The sequence below is a fragment of the Gadus chalcogrammus genome, chromosome 8, assembly GCF_026213295.1.
Source record: "Gadus chalcogrammus isolate NIFS_2021 chromosome 8, NIFS_Gcha_1.0, whole genome shotgun sequence".
NCBI classification, from domain to species: domain Eukaryota; kingdom Metazoa; phylum Chordata; class Actinopteri; order Gadiformes; family Gadidae; genus Gadus; species Gadus chalcogrammus.
This window is the reverse complement of record NC_079419.1, coordinates 4959899-4972137: the sequence shown is the minus strand read 5'-3', so window position 1 is coordinate 4972137 and position 12239 is coordinate 4959899. Positions and strand designations below refer to the sequence as shown.

Below are 12239 nucleotides of genomic sequence, written 5' to 3'. Positions count from 1 at the left end.
TAATGTATGTAAAATTTCAGATAGTGAATTGGAAATGTTTGGCAAATTACTACAACACAGTAGTAATCAGTTGGCAAATTGTGATATTTATGACTGAAAAATGTTATATATATTAATTATAAATGATATAGACTTTCATTACTTTTAATAGTTTGTGTCCTATTCCTGACAATAGAAAAAACTTGTAAACCACAGTGGTTGACAGCTAGCAATGCTATCTGTCAAAAACACTATGCAAACGCACATAAATAAGCGACAAAGATGCCATTTTTATAGTAGACAGTATGTCTCAGCCGGCCGCTACCCTGCATGGTCCCTGACCCTATTTATAAACACAGCCATAGTATCCTCTACCTCAAATGAATCACATCAAGGCAGGACGCAGGTCAAACAACAAACAAAACATAACAAACTAAGACCTTGATCAAACACAATAAATGCATCCTTCTTAACAAGGTCAAACAGAGAAGACACACAGGCCTACTGCCTTTCAAAGGGCGACATTTGCCAACTTTGTCACCTCCCTCCAGTGAGGGGTGCGTCCCTAAAATAACCTCAGCTGTCAGAGCCCGTCTCGGTCCATGGCCATTTGTAGAAGCGGGGCGAGATAAGCCGCCTGATAGACCGAGCACCAAGCCACGAATAAATGGCGGCCGCATTATATGATAAAGTGACGGCTAATTCTTCATTCTTGATTCATGATTCGTTACGGGATGTTGTTGGAAGCTAATTATTATTTGTTGGACAAATGTCCAACAAGATATAGCTGTATAGCTTGTAAGGTGTTGTTTGAGGCAAATTTCAACACACTGGATCGAAAGCGAAACATGTAATAAAGTAGTGCGGTAAATGCTAAATGCTAAATGCAATGCACGTGGCAGGGCATTGCTGAAATCAAATAAAGTTAAATAACAATCTATAAAGTGACTCCATAACCATGCAGTAGGCCTACAGTACGGTAACGTTACTTGTTGGTTTGCAGTTTTCTCTACTAAAATAAAGTTTTAATAGAATAAAAAAGTATTAGTTTGTTTTATTTTAGTTTTACATCAATATCAAACAACTGAATAACTCCTTGAGTTTATACCTTAATTCTTCAGACACACTATAGTCAAATCGGTGTTGTAGGCTACCATTGGACTAAAAGTGGTTTGACGAAAGAAATAATCCAAGTTTCGCACGTAGAAATCCCAAACAAAATATTTCCTCTGCTTTGAAATATCCTCCAATTGACTGTAAATCCGGAATAGTGGAACATCCCCCCAGTGTCCCGCGGTGGGCGGTGGAGCATACGTACCTTCTCTTTCTTCCCTGGTACCTCACGATGACAAACAGCCGACGTGCTGTTTGGGGTCAGCCTCCTTTCTAAAATAGACCCGTCACTCATCACTGCAGATAGCTTGAAGGCCCACAGGTTAGGATGTTAAGCGGCTCGGTTGACTTCACCGAGACACAAGACTGCATTTAAAAGTTTTTATTAACATAGTTCATCCACTGCTATTTAATTGACATTTCACCACAGAAAACGACATTTCACTAACATGAATATCGTTATGTTCATCTATTTAACTCTTACACTGCATACAAAGCCTTCAAATGCATGTCATTTTTTAGGTAAGTGGAGAAATGCAGTCATAATCTACAATCATATGAGATAATCCTTTAATCAAATCAGATCGCTCTTCATTTTCCTGTACATATTTAGTCAGTTCCAAGCAGGCCTCAAACAACCCAGTCAAATGCCTCGCATTCCTTCGCCAGTTGTCGGAAATGATTAGCCTATACGCACTATCAAACATAAGAACTTTGTTCAAAGTGTGCTCCGGCGTTGTGCGTTTCCTTCCGTCGGGCTTTCCCCCCGGAGCCACCGTGTGAGTGACAGCAGCAGGTCCCAGTCTGGATTTAAACGGGAGAAACCCTAGCAGAGGCTTAACACTGCTCACTGTGGCTCCTCACTTCATCTTCTGCCACGGCACTGGAACACATCACCTCTCACCTCTGCACTTTCGGAGCAAGACATTCAGGTGCTTCGATGGGGATCATCTTGGAATTATAATTAATAAGGCCTTTTCTTATTTGCAGTTTGATCGGTAGGTATTAGGCCCAGTAGTATTAGAATATGAGTAGGCCGATTATTATTTAGTATTATTACAATGGGGCTAATAAACAGTAGATGGCGCCAAATTATAGAAGAAAATAAGTAGAAAAATCTATCATATCAATCTGCTGTTTGTAGACCCATGGCATGAATGGACTTTCATTCTGAATCGTTATGTATACGTTTTCTTATAAATGTTACCTAGGTAGTAGCTACTAGTAGCTACTAGTAGGCCTACCTTTGTTTGAGATTCAGTTGGACTACCATCATAAACTTTTGCATGCATTATACCATTCAGACAAAGTATTTCTCAACAAGACTCACACATTTTTGCGGAGTTGATAAGTGAGTAAAGTCTCTGCATCTTATCTCTCTCTCCCTCAATCTCCTTTCAACTCTCATGCTATGGCGCCCTTGTGCCTCTCTCAATAACATATTACGCACACATATACATACACAAACACACACAATCACACGGTGATGTGAGGTAATACACTGAAGTCTGTGTGGAGAATAAGTCATGCTGCTAACACACAATAAGGGTTGTGTGTTAACATTAACCCTTTATTAATAGTTGTATGCAGTAATTAGCATTAACTCACAATTGACAATTACCTTATGGTCTAGTTTATTAACTAATATTTTCTATGTTTACTAATGGTGTTCATGTTAATGAAGGCTATGATGTTAACTAAGGTATTAATTTATACATTATTTAGTAACCCTAACCTTAAATGTAACCCCTATGCTAAAGAAACACAACAATGCTTATCAATGTAAATTAACTAATGTTAGTTAATGTAGACTACCCTTATTTCCAAAGTGTTACCGTCACGAGAGAAAGTATCTTAAGCAACAAAAGGGAAGTTATGCAGGGAAGAAAAAAGCTGCAAGTAAGAAATACTGAACACACTTCTAAAAACCTCTCCAAAAGATAAACACAGGCCATTCGTTTATGATAGTATAGTATCACATAAATAGATAAAACAACTGACATCTTCTGTTGGCTGGTTTTGCAGATGTTTAATACCAACTAAAGATAGGATTATAATAGGGCCCTGGAGTTGCAGTAGATGCTTATTAATACAAGGCTTTATCTGAAGTAGAGGCTAATAAATACAAGCCTTTATCTGTCCGTCCTCTTCACTCACACATTACTCACTATTTCCCTTCCAGTTATTCAGATCAACGTATGGCCGTTGGTAGAGCAGGTTTGAGCCTGGGAAAAGACCAGACTGGGACAATGAATGTATAGCTGTGTTGCATGGATTGAATGTTACCCTGGGAAACTATAATCATTGAGTGACCAAAATGTAAAACACATGATCAAATGGACTGTTTTTCAGTCAACAGTTTTTCAGATGTTGAGTAGCTAAATATGTTTTTTTTATTTTTGTACACATATATGGTTTTGCGTTTCCATCTCGGGAAAGCCCAGCCACTGTGAAGCTGAATTTTTTAATAAAGAAAGGTAAAAACAATGTTCCCTTCTTGTTGTTAGTGCCACAGAGAGTTCCTATCTCTTCCTTTTTTTAACTAGGTCTGTGCTGTCTCAATCCCACTGGCCTCTCACATCTCTCTATGCTATTCTTTCAAGGATGTCTTCCTCGTCATTTAGGATTCTGCAAAGGCCTCTCCCCTCAGAAACATATTTTCTTCTCTTCCAGTTTGATAGATAAAGCATTTGTGTTCCGTTCTCTCCCTGTATAAAGCCTCTTTCTGTTGTTGTTTCTGTAAATGGTCTTGCCCAACATGTCCTCTTGTAATTTTATGTTGTTGCAATAATGATATTTTGCAAGGGTTTATGTAAGGTGTCAATCATGGACACATACATTGCGATTTCAGAACATGTTTCACAATATGGGGTATTTTCTCTGTTTCCTGAATATTATGCTTATACTGGGGATATTTGAAATGCATGTGTTAATAACAACTCTCAAAACGATCTGTCAAAAATCTGTCAAATTACATCTTTACAATTTCAACAGAGACAGACTTGCATTCATTTTTTGACCTACCAATGAAACAGAGAAAATAAACAGGACTAACGTTAACTAGAATCGTGTTGCAAACCAAAGATTTAAAAAAAAAGTTTGAAAGTGCAGTTGTTATTTGCTAATCAGTCTGCATTATATGACAACAAAAAATAGGAACAAGTCAATTAAAAAAATAAATCGCAGAGAGAATATCCGAACTGTGTTCAAATTAAAAAAAATAATAAGGTAGGCCTCCAGACACAGGATATATACTACACTCAACTGTGGACTCACTCAATGCAATTGTATGCATTGTATAATCCATGCAGTTGGTGCTGATACATTTTTACATTTGCATCCTAATAACAGAAGGGGCTTAATAATTATTGAAATGCCCCGAAGCCTCGACGCTTCCCGTAAAATAGGCCAACATATCGCCACAGGGAGGCACCGAAAAACACACGGATTGCTCAAGCCTGGAAGTTTCGCAGAGGTGGCTCCGCTCAACGATCAAGAGCCTGCTATATAAGAACCGCTCAGGCTCTCGTTCTCCACCAGTTGAGTTCGGAATTGTTCAGCACAAAGCCAAACTGAAAATGACGACTCAGATGAGATTGTTGTGCTTCGCTGCGGTTACCTTACTGGCGGAGGCTCAGATGATCCCGGACCCCTTTATCTTTCCTCTGAAAAACTTCCGCCCCCTGCTGGACCAGCTTCGGGATGAAACTGTAAGCATAGAAAACAGCTTCAGCACTTTGTCTTGATGCCATGTCTATAATGCAATTTAATGCTGAAATGAAAGATGGCTACTATTGCATTAACGTGAACTATGTCTATCTTTGATACAGGTCTATCCAGAGGGTGTGGACCTGTCCACCATGTCAGTGAGAAAAATGACATTCCCTGCACAAGAGTTAGACTGCAGCCAAGTGAACACTTCCATGCCCGGACAGCAATGTCCACTTAAGGAAAACGGGGTAAGCATGTACAACCATCCTTTCTTGAAAAACGTGTATTTTTAATAATGTTAGATTCACATGACAGATGTTATTTTGAAATTGTAATGAACTTTCCACATTTGTCTTTTCCAGAAAATTATGAATTGCAATTTCACCCTGAGCTACATAAACCAAGATGCTGACATTCAAGGCTTTCAGTTCAACTGTGATGCTGCAATCAAGGAGGCAACCCTGGTAAGGCTTATCCAAACTTAAAAAAAAAAATGATGTATCTATGTAGAGCTGATGAGATGTTATTCTTATGATTCATGAAGAACATCACGTTCTCATGTAATGATGTGAACTTCTCCATGCGAATCATGAAGAGCATCACATTCAAATGTAATGATCTCCATATGATTCATGAAGAACATCACATTCACATGTAATGATGTGATGTTCTCCATATGATTCATGAAGAACATCGCATTCACATGTAATGATGTGATGTTCTCCATGATTCACGAAGAACATCACATTCACATGTAATGATGTGTGTGCAGTTGCCCTAATAGTTAAACAGTACAGTAGTTAATGTAACCATCAAGAATACTCAATTATTTTATTAAGCGGAATACATTATTTTAAGCAGTGACAAATTGTTGAATCTGTACATCTTTCACCCTATTGTCTAAACCTCGAACCAATCTGAATCCTCACCTCTTTAACCCTGCATCCATTTCTGTGCCATCTCCTGATAACAGACCAGAGTGAGAAGGAGCAGGTCTGGCCGTGGATCAGGCAAAGGGGGCCGTGGCGGATCTAGGGGGTCCAGTGGGTCCAGAGGCTCCAAGGGATCCAGTGGGTCCAGAGGCTCCAGGGGATCCAGTGGATCCAGAGGATCCAAGGGAGGTCGTTCAGGGCGTGGTTCTACCATCGCCGGAAACGGAAACAGAAACAACGGCGGAACGCGTACAGCATAAACTGACTATAGCTAAGCCTGCTTTAAGTCAGGGGAAAAGGTAGCAGCGCATTGGCTTGAGCCTGTCTCACTTATTTTCTTGATTTATGTTGCATTTTCAAATAGTCAAGAACTTGTTTTGTTTGTTCACTTCCTCTTTATAGATTTGATTGTTCACCCATAAAGTATCTATGTTTTCATAATAAAAAACAAAATGCAAACTATAGAAAAATGTGCTTATAATCTTTTGTACAATGCCAAGTACCAGGTTCCTGTACTCCAGAGAAAAACAACATCAGGCAAATGGTGGTAAATATGCTGCAATGATATTAGGCTAATCCCACAAAGGGAGTTTTAAAAGTACACTTTGAGAATTACCATACAATCTAAGACCACTTTGAAACAGATTGGGTGTGCGTTTTTGTGGCCTCATAGAAGACTCGACGCACCCTGATTTACCCAGTTTGGAACATTGTTCCTGGGAACGAAAAGGGCAGAATTTATTGTTAATATTTGTACGGTCGTTACCTCATCTCCTTTGATGAACACTGAAGGCATTATTAACGTGGTTATAATATTGTATTATTCAATTTTTTTAGAATCTAACATAATTATTCATCAGTATCAAATATGCAGTGCCGTAACTACATCTCTGACGTTTATAACAAAACAAACCGTTTGAAAATGTAGCAAGGTGGTTATGGTTATTTTAAAAGTACATGTACCACTACCAAGTCAACACAGTGTTATGGGTGAGCAGCTGACTGTGGCAAGTTGGCCGCCAGTGCGGACCTTCGACTCCATTGGCCAGCAGAATATGCATGTGTACGTTTTTCAAATGACATTTTCTCTAAATCTATACAATAATATCAAATGGTTCCTTGTGTACAAGTAGTCAGTACAACAGTTAGTATGTTCATATCAGTCAGTGCCTGAACTTATGTGAAATTCGGTCTATAGCCCACTTCAAAGTGCTGACATAATGCAATTTTGCAAAGGCAAGAATATGCATGTGTACGTTTTTCAAATTACATTTTCTCAAAGTCTATACGGTAAAATCACATGGTTCCTTGTGTACAAGAAGTCGGCAAACCGGTTAATATGTTCATATCAGTCAGTGCCTGAACTTATGTGAAATTCGGTCTATAGCTCACTTCAAAGTGCTGACATAATAATGCAATTAGCAAAGGCGAAAATATGCATTTGAGTTTCTAGGTGTTCTAGGTACTTGTCTGCTACAGACTTCTCTTGGCGGACCTACATTTCAACAGTAATGGCAACATAGATGAAGCTCGAACCAGTGAGGAGGCACGCTACGCTGTTCGCTATTCGCGGTTTCAGAAAGGTGGCTGGGTAGTCCGCCCAATCAAGGAGAAACCATCTTACGGTTAGTAGTTTCACATAGTTTCTCAATAACTTTTATGTGAATCTATTTTTTTTTGTGTGTCAATCATGTTCCTAATTGTGTTCTTAACATTTCTCTCCTCAAGGATATGCAACAAATCTTATGGTCTCTCTGGTAGAGGAATACTCTAGATCACCACAGGCCCTACAAGAAAGCAGTGCTGTCTTGTCTTGTGCTGCCCCACCCCCCCTCACCACTTCCCTCCAGAAGGTTGCCAAGGATGAGGCAGTCAGCCTCCATCTCGCACGACACACGCGTTTTAACATGTAATAAAAACATACGTGAAAGAAATTGGGAGAAAACGCGTATCGGTACTCTTTAGTTCGTTTATTAGTTACAATGGAACTGAGTTGATGGTATAGTGTATGATGACAACATCAATGTACTGAGTGAATGAGATGATGAGAATATATTTTTGGACCATTTATTATGCTACCTTTCTTCTTTTTTAATGACTCCAGTATGTGAGTGCGTTGAATTTCCTGTGCAATGACAAATAAATCGAATCTAATCTAATTCATTTTACCAGTAGTAGTGGCCACTGGAAACCTTATATGCTTGTCCTTCTCCTGCAAACTTCCTCCTTTTTGCTGCAACAACACATGAAGGTATTGCTTTCCTGATGTCCCTGCCTAGAACTCCGTCCGCCCAGCGGACAACCTGCCTGTATGCTGTGTATCGGAACTGTCTGGTGGAGATGGGGACATAAACCGTGTTTTCATAGTAAACCATTTCAATGATAAATATTGCTTGTCCTGTTGGCTGATATTCTACTGTACTACACAACACCAAAGTTGTTTCTATAGGAAGTAAATGGAAACCTCGGGAGTTTAAAAACCTGCTTAACAGGATTTATTGTCTATGTGTGTATATATATATATATATATATATATATATATATACATGTGTGTGTGTAAATGTGTGTATGTATGTATATATATATATATACTGTATATATATACACATATATATAGTATATATGTGTATATATGTAGTGTGCTGTCTATGTGGACCTTCCTGTGTCTTGAATAAAGTTATCATAATAATAATATTGTTTTGGTGTAGAAAAGCTGGTTCTTTAAATTACAGTGAAATTATTTTTGCTCAAAACCTACTCTGGTCGGCTTCGAGAGGGCCGTGCTCCTGCCTGAAGTACATGTAAGCTATCTGCAGCACAAAAGGATTCAGACAGGTGGCTTCAAACCCTGGATGGAGTGTGAGGCAGGCAATATCTGATGATTTTAAGAGATGTTGAGAAAATGTCCTTTGAAAAACTCACATATGCATATTTTTCACCTTTGCTAATTGCATTATGTCAGCACTTTGAAGTGAGCTATAGACCGTATTTCACATAAGTTCAGGCACTGACTGATATGAAAAATTAACCGGTTTGCCGACTTCTTGTACACAAGGAACCATGTGCTTTTACCGTATAGATTTAGAGAAAATGTCATTTGAAAAACGGACACATGCATATTCTCGCCTTTGCAAAATTGCATTATGTCAGCACTTTGAAGTGAGCTATAGACCGAATTTCACATAAGTTCAGGCACTGACTGATATGACCATACTAACCGTTGCACTGACTACTTGTACACAAGGAACCATTTGATTTTACTGTATAGATTTAGAGAAAATGTCATTTGAAAAACGTACACATGCATATTCTCGCCTTTGCAAAATTGCATTGTCAGCACTTTGAAGTGGGCTATAGACCGAATATCCCATAAGTTCAGGCACTGACTGATATGAACATACTAACTGTTGTACTGACTACTTGTACACAAGGAGCCGGGTTTGCCACGGAGCCCGGTCGGGCACAGCCCGAACAAACTACGTGGCACCCCCCCTCTCTTCATCCCATGGGCCCACCACCTGTGGGAAGACCCGTTGGGGTCGGGTGCGCAGCCACATGGGTGGCAGCGAAGGTCAGGGGTCTCGACGGACCAGACCCGGGCGGCAGAAGCTGGCTCTGGGGACGTGGAACGTCACCTCGCTGTGGGGAAAGGAACCGAGGAACCGGAGCTTGTGAGGGAGGTGGAGCGCTATCAGTTAGATCTGGTGGGGCTTACCTCCACGCACAGTCTCAGCTCTGGTACCGTACTCCTGGATAAGGGTTGGACTCTATTCTTCTCCGGAGTTGCCGAGGGCGTGAGGCGCCGGGCGGGTGTGGGGATACTCATAAATCCCCGGCTGAGGGCCGCGGTGTTGGAGTTTACCCCGGTAGACGAGAGGGTCGCCTCCCTGCGCCTAAGGGTTGTAGGGGGGAAAACTCTGACTGTTGTTTGTGCGTATGCACCAAACAGCAGCTCAGAGTACTCGGCCTTCTTGGAGACCCTGAATGGAGTCCTGTATGGGGCTCCAGTAGGGGACTCCGTAGTTCTGCTGGGTGACTTCAACGCCCACGTGGGCAACGATGGAGACACCTGGAGAGGCGTGGTGGGAGGAACGGCCTCCCTGATCTAAACCCGAGCGGTCGTTTGTTATTGGACTTCTGTGCTAGTCATGGATTATCCATAACAAACATCATGTTCGAACATAAGGGTGCTCATAAGTGTACCTGGTACCAGAGTACCCTAGGCCGAAGATCGATGATTGATTTCGTGATCGTGTCATCTGATCTGAGGCCGCATGTTTTGGACACTCGGGTAAAGAGAGGGGCGGAACTGTCAACCGACCAACATCTGGTTGTGAGTTGGATCAGGGAATGGGGGAAATTTCCGGATAGACCTGGTAAGCCCAAACGAGTAGTGCGGGTGAACTGGGAACGTCTGGAGGAGGCCCCCGTCCTAGGTATCTTCAACTCACACCTCCGGCTGAGTTTTTCTGGCATTCCTGTGGAGGTTGGGGGCATTGAGCCGGAGTGGGCGGTGTTCAAAGCCTCCATTGCTGAAGCTGCGGTGGCTAGCTGTGGCCTCAGGGTCTTAGGCTCCTCAAGGGGCGGTAACCCTCGGACACCGTGGTGGACACCGGTGGTCAGGGAAGCCGTCCGATTGAAGAAGGAGGCCTTCCGGGATATGATATCCTGGAGGACTCCTGACTCGGTTGCAGGGAACCAACAGGCCCGAAGGGCTGCAGCTGCTGCCGTGTCGGAGGCTAAGCAGCGGGTGTGGGAGAAGTTCGGAGAGGCCATGGAGAAGGACTTTCGGTCGGCACCAAAGTGTTTCTGGAAGACTATCCGGCACCTCAGGAGGGGGAAACGGGGAACCATCCAAGCTGTGTACAGTAAGGATGGGACTCTGTTGACCTCAACTGAGGAGGTCGTCGGACGTTGGAAGGAACACTTTGAGGAACTCCTGAATCCGAATAACACGCCCTCTATGTTGGAGGCAGAGCTCGAGGTTGATGGTGTTTCGTCGTCAATTTCCCTGGTGGAGGTCACTGAGGTAGTCAAACATCTCCGCAGTGGCAAAGCCCCAGGGATTGATGAGATCCAGCCAGAAATGCTAAAGGCTCTGGGTGTTGAGGGGCTGTCATGGTTGACACGCCTATTCAACATCGCGTGGGAGTCGGGTACAGTGCCAAAGGAGTGGCAAACCGGGGTGGTGGTTCCCCTGTTCAAAAAGGGGGACCAGAGAGTGTGTGCCAATTACCGGGGTATCACACTTCTCAGCCTCCCTGGTAAAGTCTACTCCAAGGTGCTGGAAAGGAGTGTTCGGCCGATCGTCGAACCTCAGATTGAAGAGGAACAATGCGATTTTCGCCCCGGACGTGGAACTACGGACCAGCTCTTCACTCTCGCAAGGATCCTGGAGGGGGCCTGGGAGTATGCCCATCCGGTCTACATGTGTTTTGTGGATCTGGAGAAGGCGTATGACCGGGTCCCCCGGGAGAAACTGTGGGAGGTGCTGCGGGAGTATGGGGTAAGGGGGTCTATCCTCAGGGCCATCCAATCTCTGTACTCCCAAAGCGAGAGCTGTGTTCACGTCCTCAGCAGCCATTCAGTTTCGTTCTAAGTGGGTGCTGGTCTCCGCCAGGGCTGCGCCTTGTCACCAATCCTGTTTGTGATATACATGGACAGGATATCGAGGCGTAGTCGTGGTGGGGAGGGGTTGCAGTTCGGTGGTCTGAGGATCTCGTCACTGCTTTTTGCGGATGATGTGGTCCTCATTGGATCATCGGCCTGTGACCTTCAGCACTCACTGGATCGGCTGGCGGCCGAGTGTGAAGCGGCTGGGATGAGGATCAGCACCGCTAAATCTGAGGCCATGACTCTTAGCAGGAAACCGATGGATTGCTTACTCCGGGTAGGAAATGAGTCCTTAGCCCAAGTGAAGGAGTTCAAGTACCTCGGGGTCTTGTTCGCGAGTGAGGGTACTATGGAGTGTGAGATTGGCCGGAGAATCGGAGCAGCGGGGGCGGTATTGCGTTCCCTTTACCGCACAGTTGTAACGAAAAGAGAGCTGAGCCGCAAGGCAAAGCTCTCGATCTACCGGTCGATCTTCGTTCCTATCCTCACCTATGGTCATGAGGGCTGGGTAATGACCGAAAGGACGAGATCGCGGGTACAAGCGGCCGAGATGAGTTTTCTCAGAAGGGTGGCTGGCGTCTCCCTTAGGGATAGGGTGAGAAGCTCAGCCATCCGTGAGGAACTCGGATTAGAGCCGCTGCTCCTTTACTTAGAAAGGAGTCAGCTGAGGTGGTTCGGGCATCTGGTAAGGATGCCCACTGGGCGCCTTCCTTGGGAGGTGTTTCAGGCACGTCCAGTGGGGAGGAGACCTCGGGGAAGACCCAGGACTAGGTGGAGAGATTATATCTCAACACTGGCCTGGGAACGCCTCGGGATCCCCCTGTCAGAGCTGGTCAATGTGGCCCGGGAAAGGGAAGTCTGGGGCCCCCTGCTTGAGCTGCTCCCCCCGCG

At 43.4% G+C, this 12239-nt stretch overlaps 1 protein-coding gene across 1 annotated transcript in view; it reads right to left on the bottom strand.

Annotated features, from left to right (window-relative positions):
- The window catches only part of obscnb (obscurin, cytoskeletal calmodulin and titin-interacting RhoGEF b), a 67292-nt gene extending 65381 nt beyond the window's left edge, over window positions 1-1911 (bottom strand). The window contains exon 1 of the mRNA XM_056595930.1: window positions 1298-1911. Coding sequence (XP_056451905.1) covers window positions 1298-1387 — 90 coding nt within the window. The 5' untranslated portion in view covers window positions 1388-1911. The remainder of the gene's footprint in view (window positions 1-1297) is intronic.
- Window positions 1912-12239: the final 10328 nt, after the last annotated feature.